Source organism: Thalassophryne amazonica, chromosome 21, assembly GCF_902500255.1.
Source record: "Thalassophryne amazonica chromosome 21, fThaAma1.1, whole genome shotgun sequence".
Lineage (NCBI taxonomy): Eukaryota > Metazoa > Chordata > Actinopteri > Batrachoidiformes > Batrachoididae > Thalassophryne > Thalassophryne amazonica.
Genome location: NC_047123.1, coordinates 491,741 through 518,505, shown reverse-complemented (window position 1 = coordinate 518,505; position 26,765 = coordinate 491,741). Strand labels below are relative to the sequence as shown.

General features: G+C 42.6%; 1 protein-coding gene across 1 annotated transcript in view; it reads right to left on the bottom strand.

Moving 5' to 3' along the window:
* Nucleotides 1–2,788: 2,788 nt before the first annotated feature.
* ddhd1b (DDHD domain containing 1b) overlaps nt 2,789–26,765 on the bottom strand; it is a 137,866-nt gene continuing 113,889 nt past the window's right edge. The window contains exons 12-13 of the mRNA XM_034162273.1: nt 10,390–10,644; nt 2,789–3,076 (exon numbers count right to left, since the gene is read on the bottom strand). Of these exons, the coding sequence (XP_034018164.1) occupies nt 2,892–3,076; nt 10,390–10,644 (440 nt within the window). The 3' untranslated portion in view covers nt 2,789–2,891. The remainder of the gene's footprint in view (nt 3,077–10,389; nt 10,645–26,765) is intronic.

Genomic DNA, 26,765 nt, shown 5'->3' with positions numbered 1-26,765 from the left:
TCACAACCTCCCGGTCCATGTTGAAAGCTTCTTTCAGGAGCCGCGTGACAGAGGACAAGGTCAAGTTGTTCTCCTCCGGGACGTTCAGTATACGGATATTTGAGCGTCTCATCCTTCCTTCCATGTCAATGCACTTCTCTTGTAAATGTTTCACCTCGATCTTGAGAGTGCTGACCGTGGATGGCAGGTTTGCCAAGTCGTCGGAGCACATTGTCAGGCTTTGCTCCATGTCTAACTTTTCCTCTCACAGAGTCCAGGTCTGAGCACAGCAGTGCGATGTTACCAACGACTTCAGTTTTCACAGCTTTTATCTCACTTTTCATTTCCTCAAATTGGGTAGTCAGCATATCTTTCAACTCTGAACTGAGTAGCTCCGAAATATCTCCTCTTATTGCTGCGAGAATTTCTGCCTTAACGTCAGCCATGGTTTCTGTTTTGTCTGGTTTGTTAGTCTGCGCTGCCTCGGAATTAGCTTTAGCCGCTGCTCGGGTTGACTTTCCTTTAGGTTTGTAAGCAAAGTTTCGCAGGTCGGTCGCCATCAGTCTCAAAAAAACATGCACAAGTGCTTAAAACATCGAACTTGCACCTGTTTGAAGTTAAGTCAGCACCAAAAAGGAATTTAATAAGAAAATTCAGTGGAGCTCCCCAAAACGCGACCTACTCCATTGGATGCTCGCCAGCGCCCCCCGATCCAGCCTTTTAGAGGTGCTGAGGCCCCCTACTGGTTCCTCCAGACACCAGTTTTTTTTTTTCTCCTTAAATTTGGCACAACGGTGTAGCTATAAATGGCTGTTCTGTTTGACAAGAGCCTGGTTTTCTTTTCATGTTGCCGTTTCACTTTCTACTCATTTTGGATTTTACCTGACAGCAGAGACAGATCGCGAGTTGTCAGACAAGTACTTGGCCTTGGTCCACCTGGCTCATGATTGTAGTTCGGCTGGAAGGTGTTGGACAAAGTCATCATAAAGCAGATAATAATAATAATAATCTATGCTCAGTGCCACAGACAGGTTAAGAGCACTCTTTAATATCATGCGAGCGGGTGAAATTCTAACCACTCACTTTTAAAGTACATTTTATATGAGAAATTTACTTTTGATACTTACGTTCAGTAAATGTCAGATACTTTAAGACTTTTACTCAAGTAATATTTGAAAGGAGACTAACTTTTACCAAAGTAATTTTATGGTACGACACTTGTACTTTCACTCAAGTATCACTTTGAGGTACAGATGGTTGCCCAGTTCCGGATCACCTTTTTTAAAGTCGAGCTATACGGAGCCATAATGCAACTGAATGTCCTTTAATTGTGGTATTGTTGTAGTGTGTATTTGGATGTTATCTCGCTGAAAAAGTCTGGATGGTGTAGCCCTTCTACTTAAAGTGTGAAGCCACATATGTGTGCGCAAACATTTGCCAGAAATGGATCACTTTGCTGGTTCTGGATCACGACACTCTGCCTCACTTTGGGTTCATTCCTGGCATCTGTCTGGAGCCCTTCTAATGCAGAATGATACACACTGTGCCCGAGAATGTGTTTTGAACACAAAATGATAGAAATTATACTTATTAAATGAGAATTTACTTCATTTCAAAAAGCGCCATTATACGTTTTTACGAGCCAAAAATGAAGTGTGGAGGTGAGATTTCTCCCGAATTAAAAAGTAAAAGCCCCCACATTCATGCCCATTCGTGATGTTGAGATGAGCCCCAAAGTCCACATGGATCACAACTACAGACACGAGGCTGCTGCTTCAGTGATCCACAACCGGCAAATTTTCACGTCGGAGATAAACAGCAAGACATAACACACTGACATTTTCTACACAGTAAGTAAGTATTTTCCCCCACTCTAGAACCAAAAACACCGAACAGCTAACTCACCTTTGCTACGTTTTACAGATCGTTACTTTAAAACTTGCAGGAATGAGTGAGTCAGAAAAAGCGCGCACACCGAGGACACCGGGATGTTTGGATTCCTCTGTTGATCACAAGGACGGCTGTATCCAGTCGAGCTTGTGGTCCTTTGTAGACAAAACATCATCTTTCCATTGGTACCAAGTATTAGCTTATTCGTGCTGATTATGAGAACGGCGGCGCAAAAACTACAACAGTGATCCAAACCGGCTATGATCCGGAACTGGGCAAGTGACTGTACTTTATACAAGACTGCTGGCGACTGTACGTAGACTTTGCCCAACATCTTGCACACATACGGACACATAAAATGCCAAGAGTGGAGAACCGTGAGCCGGTGTGTCTGTGTGCACCGCCATCAGAATTGGAAACTAGTGTTGGCGGAGGTTTGTGCTCTCTGAGCACGGTGCTCTAGTCTGGAACTGAGATCCTAAAGAATATTTAGAACATAACATTGTACTCAAAAGGTTCTGAGGGTGTTGATGAAATCTGGTGAGCAGATGTCTAATGTCTGAGAAACTAGGATTTCATTTGAAATTTGATCCAGAACATATTTTGGATTAAGGATCCAGAAAACATTCAAAAATTAATTAACAATGAACTTCAATAACATTTTGTGAGCAGATGAATAAGTAAGTACTTTAAGTACTTTAATATATGTTCTGAGTCCAGCATCCATTTAAACGTACATCAACATTGAACTCAAAGTTATGAATAGATCTTGATTAAATTTTGTAAGTGAAATGTAAAAAAATGTAAGTGGGTATTTTGGCTGTGGGGAATATGTAGCCTTGGCGGTGGTATACACTCTGAGTGCCACTTACTTTATAATGAGTTAACTTGCAATATTACAAATGAGAAACTTTAAATTAAAATTCATAAAGTGCATATTTTGTGGCAGCATAAATGTAATTACTTTTGCATTCTACAGAACTGAAGACTGACTCTTTTCATACAGAGTGCAACCTCTGGAACTATGACAAGTCCTCGTGGTTGTCTGTGGCCTCAGGTCGGTCCGGCTGCTGGTACATGAAGGTGAGGAGGAACAGAGCCACATCGTATGAGCACCAATAGGCCGTGTGAGAGGTTACAGCTGACCAATAGCGGCTCTCGACCAAGCCCTCCCTCAGCTCAAAGTCAATACGTCTGTCCAGCAGCACTGCAACACACAAATGTATTTGTTAAGGACAAACATCAGTGCCCGCAACACACAAACGGACACGTTAGCAGTGGTGGGCACAGTTCCGCTAATTTTCAAAGATAACTTTTTTGTTAATAGATTAGCTTTTCAGCTAACTTCAAAAAACATCAGCTGACCAATTAGCTTCCGATAAATTTAGTTCTGATAACTTTTAGACCGCTAACATTTTTTTTTTTTACATAGTTAGAAATGGTGAAAAACATTTATAAACCCTGTTAGCTCCTGTCTGCTATGTATTTTGTAGCAGTGAGGCAGCTGAGCTCAACTCTACCCCAGCAGAAGAAGCTGCCACAAAAAAAAAAAACAAAAAAACACAACAACAACAACAAAAGTCACTATCCTTTACAGCATACAGCGGTCTAGCCATGAGACAGATGTCTTGAAAAGGAAAGCAGGTTTGACTTATGGTTTTGATTTATAAATCAAATTAATCCAGATAGAATAACTACACTGGCAACTCTTAAAATGTACAAAGTGAAAATATACCACATATATTAATTTTAAAATAACCCTAACCATGGTAAACCAAATCGATTTTATTTATATAGCGCCATATCACAACAAACAGTTGCCCCAAGGCGCTTTATATTGTAAGGCAAAAGCCATACAATAATTACGGAAAAACCCCAACGGTCAAAACGACCCCCTGTGAGCAAGCACTTGGCGACAGTGGGAAGGAAAAACTCCCTTTTAACAGGAAGAAACCTCCAGCAGAACCAGGCTCAGGGAGGGGCAGTCTTCTGCTGGGACTGGTTGGGGAGAGAACCAGGAAAAAGGCATGCTGTGGAGGGGAGCAGAGATCAATCACTAATGATTAAATGCAGAGTGGTGCATACAGAGCAAAAAGAGAAAGAAACACTCAGTGCATCATGGGAACCCCCCAGCAGTCTAAGTCTATAGCAGCATAACTAAGGGATGGTTCAGGGTCACCTGATCCAGCCCTAACTATAAGCTTTAGCAAAAAGGAAAGTTTTAAGCCTAATCTTAAAAGTAGAGAGGGTGTCTGTCTCCCTGATCTGAATTGGGAGCTGGTTCCACAGGAGAGGAGCCTGAAAGCTGAAGGCTCTGCCTCCCATTCTACTCTTACAAACCCTAGGAACTACAAGTAAGCCTGCAGTCTGAGAGCGAAGCGCTCTATTGGGGTGATATGGTACTATGAGGTCCCTAAGATAAGATGGGACCTGATTATTCAAAACCTTATAAGTAAGAAGAAGAATTTTAAATTCTATTCTAGAATTAACAGGAAGCCAATGAAGAGAGGCCAATATGGGTGAGATATGCTCTCTCCTTCTAGTCCCCGTCAGTACTCTAGCTGCAGCATTTTGAATTAACTGAAGGCTAAACCAAAAAATGGAACAATGCAGTAATCCAATCTAGAAGAGACAAACACATGAATCAGGGTCTCAGTATCAGCCATAGACAGGATGGGATGAATCCTCACTATGTTATGAAGGTCGAAGAAAGCAGTCAGATATTTTAAGACTTTTACTCAAGTGATGTTTTAAAGGAGACTTTAACTTTTACCAAGTTGCTGCTGGACAGCCGAATTTCTCCTTCGGGGGATCAATAAAGTATCTATCTTTCAGTCCTTATAATTTCTCCATTGTGTTGGTCAAAGGACAACATGAGATCAAAAATTACCCCAAAGGTTTCTCGTTTTGTCAGTGTGATGTATGACACATGTGTCCAGGTTAAGCGTTAGCTGGTCAAACAGTCTATTGTCATAGATATGTTAGTTCTGTTATAGAACAATTTGTCATGCAACCTTGCAAAAGGTGCACTGGCTGCACAAAAAGCTGTAGCGAGCCTGCGGTATGTGTCATGCCCTTAAATGGAATGTCCACATCAGCAATAAGAAAACGGACTGTTTCAAAGACAGGATGTGACGTCGCGATGAAGTCTAAAGGCAGGAAATCTTAAAAAGGAGGATGCCCACTCCACCAAGGGAGTGGTCTGAAGTATGGGAGTCAGGAGCCTGGAATTTGCTGCAGCAGTGTGAAAAGCACTCAAAACGTTTATCAGTATAAGCTTTCAATTAAATTGTCTTCATTGATAAAAACATAGCAGTCATCCATGATTAACGAATGCGACACTATGTCTCACTGAACCAAGGAGCAGCATTTCAGCCTTCAATGAATTTAAAAGTAGGAAATTACTCAACATCCGGCTTTTCACTGAAGCAAGGCAATCCTCTAAAGTCTTGATGGGTATGAGATTACCAGCAGTTATCGGCATGTACAACTGAGTATACTCAGCACAGCAGTGAAAAGTAATCCCATAACGCCGCAGTATAAGCCCAAAGGGTGCTATATAAAGGGAGAAAAGCAGGGGGCCTAACACGAGCCCCATCGGAACCCCGTGTTTCATGGCAACAAGGTTTGCGGTGACATTATTGTACAAGACACAGTGAGAGCCTGTTGGGAAGGTGTCGTAACATGGACCCGCAACAGGGGGCGCAAATGAACGGACAATGGATAAGACAAATAGTAACAATTTAATGTTGTGAACGCACAATTGGATACAGACAAAGATAATGCCAATTGAACACAAGGTGACGTGCGGGCAGGCTCGAAGATAGGAGACCTCTGGCGATCGGAGAGCCGGGACCCACACAGCTTCCACCACCAACGGCCTGAAGAACACCGGAGCCGCCAAGTCCTGAGTCCCCAGGTGGTCACCGTCTTCTGTTGCAGACCCTGGTACTGCTGGCAGAAGATGAAAAACAGTTAATGGTGAGTGTGTATCCACACACCCAGTAATCCTTCACCTACAGATCTTCGAGGAGGGAAAACCTGCACCTCCGATACAAAATCACCCCTGCAGCTCCTGACAGTTGCTCCTTGGATGGAGTGAGAGGCGAAGACGTCGCAGACTCTCACTGCACGCCAATCCAAAAATCACTGAATCCTCAGGAATACGGCTGCACACAGAATAATTAGTTAGCACTAATCACAGCAGAGAATTACCTTCACGGTAGTTGATTTCTCGGCGAGGAGGTGGAGTAATGATCCGGCTTTTGTAGGGATGCAGGTGATTGGTGACAGCTGGTGTAAATGAGTGACAGCTGTCACTCTCTGTCTCGGCGCCCTCTCATGCTTGAAGCCCGCACTCCAAGCAGGGCGCCGACTGGTGGTGGTGGGCCAGCAGTACCTCCTCTTCAGCGGCCCACACAACAGAGCGACTGGTTAAGTAGGATGTCAACCACACAAGGACATTCCCAGTAACCCCAAAGCGATTCTCCAGCTTATCGAGCAATATATGACAAGCCACCGTATCGAACGCAGCGCTAAGCTCTAACAAACACAAACATCAGGGATCGCAACACACAAACTGACTCCTTAGGAGCAAACAACAACTGCATTGCTGTATTCTGTGACACACTGGGTGCCTGCGTTATGGAAGGGTTATTTGTGATTCTGTGTTTTTGGCTTGCTGTTCCATTTTGATGGTTTTGTGAACTGTATTTCATTTTTCTTTTTCTCCTTGTTCTGTTGTATGACCTGCTAGTGCATCCCTGTGTTTTTAAGATCACTTTTCTTTTTATTATTTATTTATGGTTGTACCTGGTGTACATTGCTTTCTCGTGTTTATTTCCTGGTTTGTGTGTCTTTGCTCCCTCAGTGTTCCTGATTTTTGGATGCTGTTTGTGACCGATTTTACCTGGTAGGACTGACTTCCAGTGAAGCCTGCCTGGGACCAAGCTGGCAGTTGCATATAATCTGTATGAAATCACTCGGTCAAAGCTACTGTCCACATGCATCTCATTAGGTTGCGGTTGGCTTCCAGATAGAAAAAAAATTTTAAAAAAATTGCAAATTGGCAAACTCACGGGATCGCCAACCCCACTGCAATCCATCTGCAATTACACTATGTAACAATTTTTGTTCCTGGCTTCTAAGTGTTATTATATTTCAACTGCTTATGTCTAAAGTCTATGGAAAAATGACTACATTCAGCACAAACTTTGATTTTTTTTTTTTATGTTCTAGAAAGTTCTAAAAGTTTCTTGAAATTTCTAGATAATTCTGGAAACTTCTAGAAAATTCTAGACAGTTCTAGCAGTTCAAGAATATTCTAGAAGACTACTCAGTAGTAGTGAAGGCGAATCGAGAATATTCTTGAAAACAGACAAATTTCAAAATATCATTGTCCTGATCACAGAAGCAAAGTTTCTGTGGAATAACAGCTATTTTCTGTTTATTTAAGGCACAACAGGTTAGGAAAACACACTGTGTACCCAGGAACAAAACAAAAATAAAAATGTGTTACACAGTGTTATACATGGTCAACACAGAGCACGATGCCCACCATCTGGAGTATTAGTGCAGCAAATAACTGAATACTTCACATGGTGATACAAGCACCAAATCCAGCACAAATTCTCCTTAGACATTGCTTTTATGAAAAACCAATGGGCCACTTGACTTTTCAATAGGCGGCCACGTAGTGGTCAATTGAAGAATTACACAGGGGTTAAAATATAAAAATGCTCCAATCATATTGAAAACTACACCAGATTATTTGTCTGATCATAAAGATTCCAGAAAGGTATAGTTTGGACTATCTATGACTGAATTCTGTAGAGTTATGGGGTAAAAACAACAAGAATGGTGACAAAGGTCAATTTCAGTTTGTACAGGGGTCAAAAATTAAAGTTGCTCCAATTTTAGTAAAAAAAAAAAAAAAAGAAAAAAAAAGGTGCAAATTGCTGATTGAGCCACTTGGATTAATAAATGGAATAGTTGACTGTGATGAATGCTTGGTCTCTAAAGTAAAAGGTCAAATGTTCACATCCATTGAACTGTATGACATATGTTACCCTGTAACATGATAACTAAGTATGATACATGGTGCAAACTGTTAAAGATTTTGTATATATGTTATCACTGTTAAACATTTGGACCTTTGTCTTCTTTCTCATGAGAACGGTGTTGTGCTGTTTGCACTAACCCTGAGAATGTATGTGTTATTCAACCTTGTTTTAGCATGCTGGGGTCAATCTGAACTGGGAATGAAGAGCTGGATGTACTTATTATTAATATACAACTTGTTTTTGTAGCCGCTAACGACTGGGAGTGAAGCATGACGGGGTCAGTCATGAACTGGGAGTAATAGACCTGAAGGTTGTTTTGACTGTTGTGATGTGATGCTTAGAAGACCAGGACACTCCAGGCAGATGCACAACAGCTGATAACTGCAACAGACGAACGAGATGTGCTGACCTCCGACGATAAGAGTAAAAGAAAGAAACTGTTTTTCCTTACAGCTGCGCTTATTGACGTATGTGTTTATGTTACGGGAAGAAACTTGTCTCGCGTTGTCCCCCCCCCCCCCCCCCCCCCCCTTAGGACAAGTTTTATGATGTAATGAGGGCATCTCTAATAAAAAGAGCGGGAGCACAGGCCAGACTTTAGTGTAGCCTTGGTGTACAGCCTGGACTGCACTCCGCGCGTGATTAATTTGACTTTCTGTCTCACTGGCGTTTCTTGACTCTGTTTGTCTTATCAAAGGTTTTAAGAATGTTTGGAGGAGAAAATACCCAACACAAACTATTCCTTTTCAAAACCCTATTAACTCAACCAATAATTTGCATCACTTTTGAACAAAATTGGAGCAACTAACGTTTGACCCATGTACAAACCGTTTGTCACCATTCTTGTTGGTTTTACCCCATAACTCTCTAGAATTCAGTCATAGATTGTCCAAACTATACCTTTTTGGAATCTTTACAATCAGACAAATAATGTGGTATAATTTTCAATATGACTGGAGAATTTTTATATTTTGACCCCTATGTAATTCTTCAATTGACCCCAACATGGTCACCTATTGAAAATTCAAGTGGCCAATCAGTTTTTTCACAAGAGTAATATCTAAGGTGTACTTTTACCAAATTTGGTGCTTATATTACCATTTGAAGGATTCCTCTGTAAATATTGTGTTATCTGCTGCACTATATCTGGATCTTCTGGAACAAATTTTTGGACTGTTCAAAAGGTTTATGCCAACAAAGATCATCAGGAACCCAACCCGGGTCATTGGCAAGCTTGCAGCAATGTAACCGGGCCATCTGCAACATCCTGGGAACCCTGCTGCAAACTGAAGGAATTAGAGACTTGTACTACACACTGATGCAGATCTGTACCCGATCCGTTATCCTAAAGCTCACCATGGAGCCCACCTGGAAACTAACCCTAACATGTGGACACTAGGCTTTAGACCTTACCTGTGTAAAGTGACTTAAGGGAGCATTGTTGTAATTTGGCACTACGTAAATAAAGTGAATTGAAAGCAAGAAATAGGGGAAGAAATCTGTTGCTGTCTACAAGCAACCATCAGCTCGAGGGTACATATTCCGGCAGATTGTGGCTCTTGATGCCACTCCCCTTCCAGCTGTGATGGTGACAACTGGACTCTCCTGAAGGAGAACAATATGTGTTGTGAGGGCCAAGTAATACAAACAAACAGAACACAAGCAAAAAGTAAAATAAAATCTGATTAACTGCAGGTGGATAAAATAAATAAACACATTCCGTGTCCATCGCACCGCACTGTTTCTTCAGGTTACTACCATGTGTTCAAATGTAGGTTCAACACTGAAGTACAATCAGAAAAACAGCTCTCCAGACAAAAGTGCCCAGCTGCATTTAAACACACTCAAATATACTCTGTCAATGTGCGCGCGCATGCCTGCATACATGGGCATACTTTGTAGTGAAACTTGATTTAATTTTGGACATGGGGGAGAATTTATTGTTTTTTTCCTTTTTAGCTGCATTTTAGCACCATGGACAGCAAACAGCAAATGACAGACAGTAGCTGCTGCCAGATGAAGCAATGAGGCAGTCCGACTGTCAGTTCTATAAAGACCCACACAGAATTAGAATAATTGTAATAGTGACTGAGGGGGTGGGATGATTTATGTGCAGCAGATTCGGATTAACATTAGAGCGGAACAGTGCTTCGCTTCACTGGGCAACCTGTGCAATTGCTACAGTTGCTGGCAGCGACACAATTCACTGCAATCAGCAGGCGACCACAATTGTTTCCTAGTCAGAAGTTGGTTGGCATCTTATTCTTCCTCTCATGTGACACAAGTGGACTGATCTTTGTGGATCAAACCTATCCACTTGTCTGGTTGTGGTTTCTCTGTGACTGGGCCCCAGCCTGTGCTGATAACATGACAAGTTAGTCTAGTTCTCAGTAAAACACACCAGGGAATTAAAATCTGAAGTGACTGCGTTGATTCTGAGGTGGGACTGTGGACTTACATGATGAGCTGTCCATGACAGCGGAGGAAGACTGGGACAAGGACAGCTGGACCTCATCATTGTCCTCTTCCACTGGTTTACCCTTCTCACTTTCAGCCATCATTGCTGCTTCTTCTCCTGATGTCACATCTTCCACTTCACATACTCCACCCTCACAATCAGACGGCTCCTCCTCCATCCCGCCCACTTGGCCACTGGAACGGGAAAATCGGGAAAAAAGAATTTCCCCAATTCCTTTTCCAAGACTTGCAGCACCTGAAAGGCAAGACACACCTCATATCATCACTATCAGTGCTTCATGGTTCAGTCCAATCTGATTCAACAGCACAACTTCCCTCAGTTGTACTGCCATTTTTTGGGCCTTATTTCATCCTGTTTTCTCCTTTTCGGGTGATTTGTTTCATCTCCACCAACTCAGTCGGTTTCAGTCAGGCGGCTCACCTCTGAGTTTGGTGTCTAGGCTCTGTGTATCATAGATTATGTGGCGTATGAGGCATTTCACATGTCTGTGCAGTTGGCTGCCTGAACTCACTCGCAGGCTCGGCCCATTTCTGTCAGCTGCTTTTTGTTTGTTTTTGAATCTTGTTCTGTCATAAATGATCATGTCTGCATTCTTCAGAGTGCTTGAGGTTTTGGAACATCACATAACAGTATATTTTACTGCTGTGTAGAAATATGTAAACTTCACATGAATATGAACAATTTGAGTCATTCAGCACTTTATGACGTAAACAGGAATGAGGATGACATCAATGTTCTTCATTGTGTGACTTTGATTTTCAGAATATTCCAGTTGTAACTCTGATGCACAGTTTGAAATTTTTTGTGGTCCTTGAGTTCAAGAATCCTAAAGCCAAGTGGGTACTATGACACCAGATCAGTATGATCAACACCATACCGGGCCTTCTAGTCTGATTGCAATGTGGGCAACAATGACCTCGCACTTTCTCCCAGACAGACTGCGGATTGAACGATGCTCTTCTAATTAATACAAAGTTGTAATAGCTTCTCTTGTTTCTTCTAACCTAAATTTCTGTTGTGTGACCGCTGTGAAACGCTTAGCTCATAAATGTGTGAACCTTAGGAGTGGTTAGCTTTTTCGGTAGCAAATAGTATGTGCTAGCTTGGCTACATACAACCCCAAGTCCAAAGAAGTTGGGATGTTGTGTGAAATGTAAATAAAAACAGAATACAATGATTTGCAAATCCTCTTTAACCTACAGTAGTGTTCAGAATAATAGTAGTGCTATGTGACTAAAAAGATTAATCCAGGTTTTGAGTATATTTCTTATTGTTACATGGGAAACAAGGTACCAGTAGATTCAGTAGATCTCACAATCCAACAAGACCAAGTATTCCATGATATGCACACTCTTAAGGCTATTGAAAAGTGTTGGCATTTAGTCAGTGAGTTTTCAATTTGTGGAACAAAACAGGTGTGAATCAGGGTCCCCTATTTAAGGATGAAGCAGCACCTTGTTGAACATGCTTTACTCTTTGAAAGCCTGAGGAAAATGGGACATTCAAGACATTGTTCAGAAGAACAGCGTAGTTTGATTAAAAAGTTGATTGGAGAGGGGAAAACTTATATGCAGGTGCAAAAAATTATAGGCTGTTCATCTACAATGATCTCCAATGCTTTAAAATTGACAAAAAAAAAAACAGAGACGCGTGGAAGAAAACGGAAAACAACCATCAAAATGGATAGAAGAATAACCAGAATGGCAAAGGCTCACCCACTGATCAGCTCCAGGATGATCAAAGACAGTCTGGAGTTAACTGTAAGTGCTGTGACAGTTAGAAGACGCCTGTGTGAAGCTAATTTATTTGCAAGAATCCCCCGCAAAGTCCCTCTGTTAAATAAAAGACATGTGCAGAAGAGGTTACAATTTGCCAAAGAACACATCAACTGGCCTAAAGAGAATGGTGTTGTGGGCTGGGGTGTTGGCTGGCTTGGGTTTTGTTTTCTGTTTCTCCCACCAGGTGGTATGCATTCAGGACTGAGTGGCTGAGCATTAGGACCTCACCCTGACCACCTGAGGCTTGTTTTCACGTGCAGGTCATCAGGACTCACAGCTGTGGTGTATTTTGTCTTGATCAGAGATTGCTGCATTTAAACGTTGAATGCACAGTGTGTGATTGCCAGAGACTCGACCTTGTGAGCAGACGTGTGAGATCGACGTCAGGAGAACAATCTCACCATCACGGACGCAGAGACCACTCCAGGTTTGACGCCACAGTCTGTGAAGGAGGATTGGGTGAGGTCTCACGCTCTTCAGCACACTTCCTGAGGTAATATGGTTTTGATGACTTCTATGAAGTAATGACAGTGGATTTGGTGTCCCTCACACCTTGTGTTAGTGAGCTGTCACGTTATGCTAATTGTCTAATCAGCTTCTGCTGCAGTGGAGATTTGAACTGAATTGTTCCGTGCCTGCAGGGTGAGAAGCTGATGTATAGATTTAAGCCAGGAAGTGTTTGCTGATTGCGTGCACCTTTGAGTTGTGTCTCTCTGTGTGGAGTTGGACTCACCTCATGTTTTCTTTCTTCACAGACTCGGTTTGTCGCGGCCACCTGGGGGGTGTCGGCGGGGTCCCTGGGTCCGAGCTGCTGTGGCTCCGGACCGTTTGCGCTGTTGAGAGTGCGCCGTGTTTCCACCTCACCAGACCGCAGACTTTTTAGTTGTTTAGCACTTCACCCACTGTTATGTTTATTAAATTCTGTTATCTTTTGAACCGTGCTCTGCTTATTTCGTGCTGGGTCCTTTCAAACGCTGGGTCAGTGCTCCGACCGCGTCCGAAACATAACAAATGGAGGAATATTTTGTGGACTGATGAGTAAAATTGTTCTTTTTGGGTCCAAGGGCCGCAGACAGTTTGTGAGACGACCCCCAAACTCTGAATTCAAGCCACAGTTCACAGTGAAGACAGTAAAGCATGGTGGTGCAAGCATCATGATATGGGCATGTTTCTCCTACTATGGTGTTCGGCCTATATATCGTATACCAGGTATCATGGATCAGTTTGGATATGTCAAAATACTTGAAGAGGACATGCTGCCTTATGCTGAAGAGGACATGCCCTTGAAATGGGTGTTTCAACAAGACAATGACCCCAAGCACACTAGTAAACCAGCAAAATCTTGGTTCCAACCCAACAAAATTAATGCCTCGCAGATATGAAGAAATCATGAAAAACTGTGGTTATACAACTAAATACTAGTTTAGTGATTCACAGGATTGATAAAAAAGCAGTTTGAACATAATAGTTTTGAGTTTGTAGCGTCAACAGCAGATACTGCTATTATTGTGAACACCCCCTTTTCTACTTTAGAGTGTGCATATCATGAATGCTTGGTGTTGTTGGATTTGTGAGAATCTACTGGTACCTTGTTTCCCATGTAACAATAAGAAATATACTCAAAACCTGGATTAATCTTTTTAGTCACATAGCACTACTATTATTCTGAACATTACTGTATATTCAATTGAATACACCACAAAGACAAGATATTTAATGCGTAAACTGAGAGACTTTTTTGTTTTTTGTGCAAATATTTGCTCATTTTGAAATGGATGCCTGTAACACATTTCAAAAAAGCTGGGACAGGGGCAACAAACGACTGGGAAAGTTGACAAATGCTCAAAGAACACCTGTTTGAACATTCCACAGGTGAACAGGTTTAAGTGGTAACGGGTGAGTGTCATGATTGGGTATAAAAGGAGCATCCCTAAAAGGCTCAGCCGTTTCACAAGCAAGATGGGGTGAGGATCACCACTTTGTGAACAACTGTGTGAAAAAAATAGTCCAACAGTTTAAGAACAATGTTAGGGTTTACTGCTGTGTAGAAATATGTAAACTTCACATGAATATGAACCTTAAGAGTGTGCATATCATGAATGCTTTGTCTTGTTGGATTTGTGAGAATCTACTGGTACCTCTCAATGTTCAATTGCAAGGAATTTAGGGATTCCATCATCTACAGCCCATAATATAATCAGAAGATTCAGAGAATCTGGAGAACTTTCTACACACAAGCAACAAAAAACCAACATTGAATGACCGTGACCTTTGATCCCTCAGGCGGCACTGCATTAAAAAGACATCCTTGTGTAAAGGATCTTACCGCGTGGGCTCAGGAACACTTCAGAAAACCATTGTCAATTAACACAGTTCATCGCTACATCTACAAGTGCAAGTTAAAACTCTACCATGCAAAGTGAAAGCCAAACATCAACAACATCCAGAAACACCGCCGCCTTCTCTGGGCCCGAGCTCATTTGAAATGGACAGACGCAAAGTGGAAAAGTGTGCTGTGGTCTGATGAGTCCACATTTCAAATTGTTTTTGGAAATCATGGACGTCGTGTCCTCTGGACAAAAGACGAAAAAGACCATCCAGATTGTTACCAGCGCAAAGTTAAAAAGCCAGCACCTGTGATGGTGTGGGGGTGTGTTAGTGCCCATTGGCATGGACAACTTACACATCTGTGATGGTATGGGGGTGTGTTAGTGCCCATGGCATGGCCAATTTACACATCTGTGATGACACCAACAGTGCTGAAAGGTCCATCCAGGTTTTGGAGCAACACATGCTGCCATCCAAGCAACATCTTTTTTAAGGACGTCCCTGCTTATTTCAGCAAGACAATGCCAAGCCACATTCTGCACATGTTACAACAGCGTGGCTTCGTAGTAAAAGAGTGCGGGTACTAGACTGGTCTGCCTGACTTCTACCCCTATCTACAGGCCGAAACGCCATGCATTAGTAATAGGGGATTCTATCACTTGCAAAGTTAGATTACAGATGCCAGCTAACTTTAAATGTATTCCTGTGGCCAGAGCACCCGACATTGCCTCCCATCTTAGGGTGCTGACGCTGCAGAAGGCTAAACAGACAGAAGAACATGACACTAGATACAGCCGTTGTCTGTCGTAATTTGTTTTTTGTTATGACTGTTTTTCTGTGCTATGGGTTTTTTTTGTTTTTTTTTGCTCTCCAGGGCTGATGCGTGAGTTCAACACAGCAGCAATGGAGGTTTTTCTTTTCCCAATTCTTTCCTTGTGTGTGCTTTTATGTGTGTTCATGTACCGGACCGGCTTATGTGTGTGTGTTAAGTGTGTCATGAGGCGGGTCAAGGTTTGCTCAGCCCTGCTCGTGACCTAGGGCAGGGATATACATCTGGAGCTGGTCCCCGGGCGCCAAAAAAGGCGTCCTCTGCTCCTAACTGGCAATTAGGATGGGTAAAAATGCAGTAAACACATTTCATTGTGCATGGAACATGTTCCTATGTGCATATGACAAAGAACTCGTTTTGAATCCTTGAATCCTTAATCCTTGAGCCACATAGTTCTTCACGTTGGCACCAATGATATTAAGATGAGACACTCAGAAGCCATAGGCAGCAGGTCTGCTCTGTCAGTATGATTGAGGCAGATCTCAGGAGCTGAGCAGAGCAGAGCAGGATTTGGTTAGTACTTGGATGGGAGACCTCTTTGGAACATCAGCGGCTGTGTGTGTTTCTCCAGATAAAAACTGGAGTTGCATCAAATCAAATCAATTTTATTTATATAGCGCCAAATCACAACAAACAGTTGCCCCAAGGCGCTTTATATTGTAAGGCAAAAGCCATACAATAATTACAGAAAAACCCCAACGGTCAAAACGACCCCCTGTGAGCAAGCACTTGGCGACAGTTGGAAGGAAAAACTCCCTTTTAACAGGAAGAAACCTCCAGCAGAACCAGGCTCAGGGAGGGGCAGTCTTCTGCTGGGACTGGTTGGGGCTGATGGAGAGAACCAGGAAAAAGACATGCTGTGGAAGAGAGCAGAGATCAATCACTAATGATTAAATGCAGAGTGGTGCATACAGAGCAAAAAGAGAAAGAAACACTCAGTGCATCATGGGAACCCCCCAGCAGTCTAAGTCTATAGCAGCATAACTAAGGGATGGTTCAGGGTCACCTGATCCAGCCCTAACTATAAGCTTTAGCAAAAAGGAAAGTTTTAAGCCCTAATCTTAAAAGTAGAGAGGGTGTCTGTCTCCCTGATCTGAATTGGGAGCTGGTTCCACAGGAGAGGAGCCTGAAGCTGAAGGCTCTGCCTCCCATTCTACTCTTACAAACCCTAGGAACTACAAGTAAGCCTGCAGTCTGAGAGCGAAGCGCTCTATTGGGGTGATATGGTACTACGAGGTCCCTAAGATAAGATGGGACCTGATTATTCAAAACCTTATAAGTAAGAAGAAGAATTTTAAATTCGATTCTAGAATTAACAGGAAGCCAATGAAGAGAGGCCAATATGGGTGAAATATGCTCTCTCCTTCTAGTCCCTGACAGTACTCTATAATAATAAAATTAATAAAAAATAAAATTGGTCCTAGCACAGAACCTTGTGGAACTCCATAATTAATCTTAGTCTGTGAAGAAGATTCCCCATTTACATGAACAAATTGTAATCTATTAGATAAATATGATTCAAACCACCACAGCGCAGTGCCTTTAATACCTATGGCATGCTCTAATCTCTGTAATAAAATTTTATGGTCAACAGTATCAAAAGCTGCACTGAGGTCTAACAGGACAAGCACAGAGATGAGTCCACTGTCTGAGGCCATAAGAAGATCATTTGTAACCTTCACTAATGCTGTTTCTGTACTATGATGAATTCTAAACCCTGACTGAAACTCTTCAAATAGACCATTCATCTGCAGATGATCAGTTAGCTGTTTACAACTACCCTTTCAAGAATTTTTGAGAGAAAAGGAAGGCTGGAGATTGGCCTATAATTAGCTAAGATAGCTGGGTCAAGTGATGGCTTTTTAAGTAAGGTTTAATTACTGCCACCTTAAAAGCCTGTGGTACATAGCCAACTAATAAAGATAGATTGATCATATTTAATATCGAAGCATTGGCCTCTACTGGTGGTTGGCTCTCACTGCGGTATTGTATCACTTCCTGTTCCGGAGCACAGCGGTGTTTTTCTGTATCTGTTAGCTGTTTAATCTGCGCAGTTAGATTGATCTAGTTATCTAGATTACGATTTGTTTCCCAGTGTAATCTTTACGTGCCTTAACTAAAGCACTCCTTCTGCTGAATCACCTCTAAATTATTTACACATTATTCACTTTGCGTGTTTTTAGGTAGCTACTAGCTCTTAGCCGATTTAGCATGGCGGCTTCTCCTGTCTCTCCCACACTTTTCTGCTCTGGGTGTGAAATGTTTAGTTATTCCTCGGCCTCCTTTAGCAGTAACGGTACTTGTAATAAGTGTAGCTTATTCGTAGCTTTGGAGGCCAGGCTGGGCGAATTGGAGACTCGGCTCCGCACCGTGGAAAATTCTACAGTTAGCCAGGCCCCTGTAGTCGGTGCGGAGCAAGGTAGCTTAGCCGCCGTTAGTTCCCCCCTGGCAGATCCCGAGCAGCCGGGAAAGCAGGCTGACTGGGTGACTGTGAGGAGGAAGCGTAGCCCTAAACAGAAGCCCCGTGTACACCGCCAACCCGTTCACATCTCTAACCGTTTTTCCCCACTCGGCAGACGCACCCGCCGAGGATCAAACTCTGGTTATTGGCGACTCTGTTTTGAGAAATGTGAAGTTAGCGACACCAGCAACCATAGTCAATTGTCTTCCGGGGGCCAGAGCAGGCGACACTTAAGGAAATTTGAAACTGCTGGCTAAGGCTAAGCGTAAATTTGGTAAGATTGTAATTCACGTCGGCAGTAATGACACCCGGTTACGCCAATCGGAGGTCACTAAAATTAACATAAATCGGTGTGTAACTTTGCAAAAAACAATGTCGGACTCTGTAGTTTTCTCTGGGCCCCTCCCCAATCGGACCGGGAGTGACATGTTTAGCCGCATGTTCTCCTTGAATTGCTGGCTGTCTGAGTGGTGTCCAAAAAATGAGGTGGGCTTCATAGATAATTGGCAAAGCTTCTGGGGAAAACCTGGTCTTGTTAGGAGAGACGGCATCCATCCCACTTTGGATGGAGCAGCTCTCATTTCTAGAAATCTGGCCAATTTTCTTAAATCCTCCAAACCGTGACTATCCAGGGTTGGGACCAGGAAGCAGAGTTGTAGTCTTACACACCTCTCTGCAGCTTCTCTCCCCCTGCCATCCCCTCATTACCCCATCCCCGTAGAGACGGTGCCTGCTCCCAGACTACCAATAACCAGCAAAAATCTATTTAAGCATAAAAATTCAAAAAGAAAAAATAATATAGCACCTTCAACTGCACCACAGACCAAAACATTTAATTGTGTTCTATTAAACATTAGGTCTCTCTCTTCTAAGTCCCTGTTGGTAAATGATATAATAATTGTGTTATATGGCTGGGGGGGCCTGGCTGCCGGTTTGTTTCTGTTTTTTGGTTTTCCTCCCAGGTGGCGTGCATTTGGGACTGAGTGGCTGTGTTGCTGAGGCTGTCAGGACCTCACCCTGATCACCTGCGACTCGTCAGGACTCACAGCTGTGGTGCATCTGGATGGATTGGAACATGTTGGCATTTAAGACTGGAGTGCACAGTGTGTATTTGCCAGAGACTCGACCTTGTGACCAGACGGGTGAGATCGTCGTCTCGGGAGCCATCTCATCAGCAGCGGATGCTGAGAACGTCCAGGTTTGATGCACAGTCTGTGAAAGAGGAGGGGGTGAGGTTTCACGCTCGTCAGCACACTTCCTGAGGTACGTTAGATTTTGTGACTAACATTTATACAGTCAGTAAATGTGGTGTCCCTCACACCTTATTGTATTGAGCTGTTTGTTAGTCATGTATCAGCTTCCACTGCAGTGGAGTTTTGTGAACTGGATGTTCCATGCCTGCAGGTTGGGAAGCTGATCAGTAATCAAGCCAGGAGGTGTTTGCTGTTTGTACACCTTTAAGTGTTCTGTGTGTAGAGTGTGGACTCACATAATGGTTCCTTCTTTCACAGACTCGGTTGTTGCGGCCACCTGGGGGGTGTCGGCGGGGTCCTTGGGTCCGAAACAGCTTCTGGCTCCGGACCGTTAGCGCTGCTGGGAGCGCACCACGCCAGGCCGCACCTTTTTGTTATTATATTATCACTGTTATGTATTAAATTCAGTTAGCCTTTGTACCGTGCTCTGCTTATTTCATACTGGGTCCTTCAAACGCTGGTCGGTTCTCCGACCTGCGTCCGACACATAACAAATTGATCAACATATTGATTTATTCTGCCTAACAGAAACCTGGTTACAGCAGGATGAATATGTTAGTTTAAATGAGTCAACACCCCCGAGTCACACTAACTGTCAGAATGCTCGTAGCACGGGCCGGGGCGGAGGATTAGCAGCAATCTTCCATTCCAGCTTATTAATTAATCAAAAACCCAGACAGAGCTTTAATTCATTTGAAAGCTTGTCTCTTAGTCTTGTCCATCCAAATTGGAAGTCCCAAAAACCAGTTTTATTTGTTATTATCTATCGTCCACCTGGTCGTTACTGTGAGTTTCTCTGTGAATTTTCAGACCTTTTGTCTGACTTAGTGCTTAGCTCAGATAAGATAATTATAGTGGGAGATTTTAACATCCACACAGATGCTGAGAATGACAGCCTCAACACTGCATTTAATCTATTATTAGACTCTATTGGCTTTGCTCAAAAAGTAAATGAGTCCACCCACCACTTTAATCATATCTTAGATCTTGTTCTGACTTATGGTATGGAAATAGAAGACTTAACAGTATTCCCTGAAAACTCCCTTCTGTCTGATCATTTCTTAATAACATTTACATTTACTCTGATGGACTACCCAGCAGTAGGGAATAAGTTTCATTACACTAGAAGTCTTTCAGAAAGCGCTGTAACTAGGTTTAAGGATATGATTCCTTCTTGTGTTCTCTAATGCCATATACCAACACAGTGCAGAGTAGCTACCTAAACTCTGTAAGGGAGATAGAGTATCTCGTCAATAGTTTTACATCCTCATTGAAGACAACTTTGGATGCTGTAGCTCCTCTGAAAAAGAGAGCTTTAAATCAGAAGTGTCTGACTCCGTGGTATAACTCACAAACTCGTAGCTTAAAGCAGATAACCCGTAAGTTGGAGAGGAAATGGCGTCTCACTAATTTAGAAGATCTTCACTTAGCCTGGAAAAAGAGTCTGTTGCTCTATAAAAAAGCCCTCCGTAAAGCTAGGACATCTTTCTACTCATCACTAATTGAAGAAAATAAGAACAACCCCAGGTTTCTTTTCAGCACTGTAGCCAGGCTGACAAAGAGTCAGAGCTCTACTGAGCTGAGTATTCCATTAACTTTAACTAGTAATGACTTCATGACTTTCTTTGCTAACAAAATTTTAACTATTAGAGAAAAAATTACTCATAACCATCCCAAAGATGTATCGTTATCTTTGGCTGCTTTCAGTGATGCCGGTATTTGGTTAGACTCTTTCTCTCCGATTGTTCTGTCTGAGTTATTTTCATTAGTTACTTCATCCAAACCATCAACATGTTTATTAGACCCCATACCTACCAGGCTGCTCAAGGAAGCCCTACCATTATTTAATGCTTCGATCTTAAATATGATCAATCTATCTTTGTTAGTTGGCTATGTACCACAGGCTTTTAAGGTGGCAGTAATTAAACCATTACTTAAAAAGCCATCACTTGACCCAGCTATCTTAGCTAATTATAGGCCAATCTCCAACCTTCCTTTTCTCTCAAAAATTCTTGAAAGGGTAGTTGTAAAACAGCTAACTGATCATCTGCAGAGGAATGGTCTATTTGAAGAGTTTCAGTCAGGTTTTAGAATTCATCATAGTACAGAAACAGCATTAGTGAAGGTTACAAATGATCTTCTTATGGCCTCGGACAGTGGACTCATCTCTGTGCTTGTTCTGTTAGACCTCAGTGCTGCTTTTGATACTGTTGACCATAACATTTTATTACAGAGATTAGAGCATGCCATAGGTATTAAAGGCACTGCGCTGCGGTGGTTTGAATCATATTTGTCTAATAGATTACAATTTGTTCATGTAAATGGGGAATCTTCTTCACAGACTAAAGTTAATTATGGAGTTCCACAAGGTTCTGTGCTAGGACCAATTTTATTCACTTTATATATGCTTCCCTTAGGCAGTATTATTAGACGGTATTGCTTAAATTTTCATTGTTACGCAGATGATACCCAGCTTTATCTATCCATGAAGCCAGAGGACACACACCAATTAGCTAAACTGCAGGATTGTCTTACAGACATAAAGACATGGATGACCTCTAATTTCCTGCTTTTAAACTCAGATAAACTGAAGTTATTGTACTTGGCCCCACAAATCTTAGAAACATGGTGTCTAACCAGATCCTTACTCTGGATGGCATTACCCTGACCTCTAGTAATACTGTGAGAAATCTTGGAGTCATTTTTGATCAGGATATGTCATTCAAAGCGCATATTAAACAAATATGTAGGACTGCTTTTTTGCATTTACGCAATATCTCTAAAATCAGAAAGGTCTTGTCTCAGAGTGATGCTGAAAAACTAATTCATGCATTTATTTCCTCTAGGCTGGACTATTGTAATTCATTATTATCAGGTTGTCCTAAAAGTTCCCTAAAAAGCCTTCAGTTAATTCAAAATGCTGCAGCTAGAGTACTGACGGGGACTAGAAGGAGAGAGCATATCTCACCCATATTGGCCTCTCTTCATTGGCTTCCTGTTAATTCTAGAATAGAATTTAAAATTCTTCTTCTTACTTATAAGGTTTTGAATAATCAGGTCCATCTTATCTTAGGGACCTCGTAGTACCATATCACCCCAATAGAGCGCTTTGCTCTCAGACTGCAGGCTTACTTGTAGTTCCTAGGGTTTGTAAGAGTAGAATGGGAGGCAGAGCCTTCAGCTTTCAGGCTCCTCTCCTGTGGAACCAGCTCCCAATTCAGATCAGGGAGACAGACACCCTGTCTACTTTTAAGATTAGGCTTAAAACTTTCCTTTTTGCTAAAGCTTATAGTTAGGGCTGGATCAGGTGACCCTGAACCATCCCTTAGTTATGCTGCTATAGACGTAGACTGCTGGGGGGTTCCCATGATGCACTGTTTCTTTCTCTTTTTGCTCTGTATGCACCACTCTGCATTTAATCATTAGTGATCGATCTCTGCTCCCCTCCACAGCATGTCTTTTTCCTGGTTCTCTCCCTCAGCCCCAACCAGTCCCAGCAGAAGACTGCCCCTCCCTGAGCCTGGTTCTGCTGGAGGTTTCTTCCTGTTAAAAGGGAGTTTTTCCTTCCCACTGTAGCCAAGTGCTTGCTCACAGGGGGTCGTTTTGACCGTTGGGGTTTTACATAATTATTGTATGGCCTTGCCTTACAATATAAAGCGCCTTGGGGCAACTGTTTGTTGTGATTTGGCGCTATATAAAAAAATTGATTGATTGATTGATTGATAATCTATCTCACTCATCAGGAAGGGCATCCGGCATAAAACTTGTGCCAATTACCAATGCAGATCTGGCTGTATCCGCTGTGGCGACCCCGAACAAATGGGAACAGCCAAATGGACAACAACACTCAGAAGCCATAAAAATGGTCATAGAAAGGACTTGCCAGAGGACAGAGAGATATTACGAGGACTGCTTTATTCCACCTGTGAAATATAGCAAAGATTCATCCTATCCTGTCGCTGGCTGATGCTGAGACCTTGATTCATGTATTTGTCTCTTTTAGAATGGACTACTGTAATGTTCTATTTTCTGGTTTACCGCAGTCCAGCATTACGGGTCTCCAGTTTGTTCAAAATGCTGCTGCCAGACTCTCTACATGAAGCAGAAACATTACACATATTTTGGCATCTCTTCACTGGCTTCCTGTCTCTGAGGTTGGATTTTAAGGTTCTGCTATTAGCTTATAAAATTATTCATGGACTGGTACCTCCCTACTTATCTGATTTAAGTCAACCCTACGTACCGGCCCAGGCTCTGCGTTTTCAGGCCACAGGACTACTCTGTGTCCCAAGGGTAAATAAAAAGTCTGCAGGACACAGAGCTTTCTCTTATTGTGCACCTGTTTTGTGGAATGATCTCCCTGCATCAATAATTCAGTCAGCTTAGGGTTAGCGATCACCTCAGCAATTTCTCTGTTTTCCTGTCAATTTAATGCTGATGAATTATACCTTAGGTGTGGTTTTTCTGGGGGACTGATTCTGCTCTTGTTCTTTCTGTCCGAGGTGCGGAGGGAAATGCATGGAATTGGTGGACTGACTTATGGTCGGGAATGGGAACAGCTAATAAAACCTAGGACTGAGACTAACTAGGTAGAACTCCGGCATTAAAGCACAGTTTTATTAGTTACCAGAGGGTATAAGAAAGTCAAAAATTAAGACAGGATGAGGCAAAGGGGATCCTCTTCATAACCAGGTGAGACACCATCGCAAACAGGGGAGTGCCTCAGAGGTATCTTCGTCAGAACCTGGATGCTAGAATCCAACTGAGGAGTCTCCTTCCTTTGCAGAAGGTGAGAGTCAAACACAGAGAGATCACTGGGGAATGTAATGTCTTCATGTCTTCATAAGCGTGAGCATCAGCTAACAAATCCTTAAAGGAGAGTTTCAACACTAGAAGTCTTTTCTAAAAAGGTGAGATAAACACAGAGACGAGATTAAATCAAAGAATATCTTTTACTGCTTGGAAGTGAAATCCAAAACAGGAGGCAGTCTTTTCTTTTTAATCAAAACAGAGTTAAACCAAAAGTCTTTTCTTCTTAATCAAAACCAGATTAACCCAAAGACAGGAGTCAACTCAGCACTCCTTTCTTAAAGAGTTCAACTCCAGGATGCAAGAAACCACTCAATACTCACAATCTACAGTTGCCAGCAGGAAACACTGAGAAAAAGAAGCAGTGACACTGCAGTGTGCAAAAAGATCATGTAAAAACACACACTTACAGAACACCATTTTAAAAAAAAAACAACAAAAAAAAAAACAAATGGACCTGCAACTGAAGACTAACTGGACTCACTCTAAATAGCCTCACTGATCAGTTGCAGGTGCAAACCCAGGCAGGTGGTGACAATTACAGAGTAATGATGTGTAGGAAGCATAACAGAACCGCAGAGGGAGATAAAACCAAGACAGTGACTAAGATCTGTAGTAATATAACTGAACACCAGAGGGAGAGAGAGTGACACAGAGAGAGTGACACAGACAGAAAGAAGACAGAGGACACAGACAGAAGACAGAGGGAGAGAAAGTGACTCACAGAGAGAGAAGACAGAGGACACAGAAAGAAGACGGAGAGAAAGTGGCACACAAAGAGAGAAGACAGAGGACACAGAAAGTGACACAGAGACAAAGAAGACAGAGAACATAGAGAGAAGACAGAGGGAGAAAGAGTGACAGAGAGAGAGAGAGAAGACAGAGGACAAAGAGAGCAAGAAGACAGACGGAGAAAGAGAAGAGAGTGACACAGAGAGAGAGAAGACAGAGTCGTTCAACAGTCCGGGGTCTCCGTTGTCGTATTTTGCGCTTCATAATGCGCCACACATTTTCAATGGGTGACAGGTCTGGACTGCAGGCAGGCCAGTCTAGTACCCGCACTCTTTTACTACGAAGCCACGCTGTTGTAACACGTGCAGAATGTGTCTTGGCATTGTCTTGCTGAAATAAGCAGGGACGTCCCTGAAAAAGACGTTGCTTGGATGGCAGCATGTGTTGCTCCAAAACCTGGATGTACCTTTCAGCAATGATGATGCCATCACAGATGTGTAAGTTGTCCATGCCATGGGCACTAACACACCCCCATACCATCACAGATGCTAGCTTTTGAACTTTGCACTGGTAACAATCTGGATGGTCTTTTTCCTCTTTTGTCCAGAGGACACGACGTCCATGATTTCCCAAAACAATTTGAAATGTGGACTCATCAGACCACAGCACACTTTCCACTTTGCGTTTGAGCTCGGGCCCAGAGAAGGCGGCGGTGTTTCTGGATGTTGTTGATGTTTGGCTTTCGCTTTAAATGGTAGAGTTTTAACTTGCACTTGTAGATGTAGCGATGAACTACCCAATCTAGAGCCCATGGATCCCCACAGACAACATGCTAGTTAGACTTTAATTTGTGCAGTCTGTGTGAGTCCAATACTCAGCATCAGTAATCAGGTCAAAGTGCACATCAACAACTTCGTGAGGTCACAAACAATGACCTTTGGCTCCTGTGTGTATAAAATAAGTGCATGTGCGAAGACCAACAACAGCCACAAAAGGTTCACTTTCACATCAGACCCAATTCTGTAGGGAGATTAATCCCTCAACCCCACTGAACCATGTTGGTCTATGTGACATCATCCATTTGTCTATATTTAAAATATGTTTGTTATTGTGAAATAACTGTCTTGTATTGCTTAAATTTCAAATTTAAATAATTAATCCTCATAACCAATTGTACCACATGCACTTTTATTTATGGAATTTACAGCCCCCCCACCACCACCACCAAAAAAAACCCCTGGAAATTCTTTATTTGTACCTCTTTTGAAATTATTATTATTATTCTTGAAGATCAATCAATCAATTTTATTTATATAGTGCCAAATCACAACAAACAGTTGCCCCAAGGCACTTTATATTGTTGATGAGGATAGTTATGTCAGAACCCATGGTGGAGACCTCACCCATGATGCTAGCCTTGCCCAGATTGGTGATGGACTCTCCGTAGTGCCGTCGGGCCTGGGGTGGGGAGGTGCAGGGACTTGGGATGCTCTCTGTGTCTGACACTAGCATCTGACTGTCCTTCGGGGGATTCAATAGTGTGGGCCGGATCTGATGGTAAGGGGTGGGGCTAGCGGTGTTGTACCTGCAGATCAAATGCAGCTCGTCATTTCTCGCCAAAAGTCTAAAGTGAGAATTCTGTCCACATTCAAATGTCTGACCTGTGCGATTTAAAGCCAATTTCATTGCAGATTTTTCTACTAACTGTTTAAAGTGAGTGGAAGAGGTGCATCAGTCTTACCAGTGTATCTGAACAGGTGCTACGTTACTGTAGTGCTTTAAGATCAGAGGCTCCAGTCTGTACGCCTGCAGACAAAGACAAACAAAAATGTCTTTGAGGGGGTTTTCACAAAACCCAGACTATGGATTAAGCCAGGATTTTTCAGTTATCCTCATTGAATTCAGACATGGTTCAGTTTTATGGCGGCACATGAGTTACCATGGAGACTCATACCGTGTAGCTAGCCTGAATCCGATCAGACTAAATAGATGTGAGCCAACCAACACAAAATGATCTGCATGCCGTTTTACCACCTGAAGGGTGGGAGGCTCTGCTGTGGGGGAGTCAAAGAAGTGGGTGTGGGAGGAGTTCAGAGTAACCATGGAGAAGGACTTTCGGTCAGCACCAAGGTGCTTCTGGCAGACCATGAGGCACCTCAGGAGAG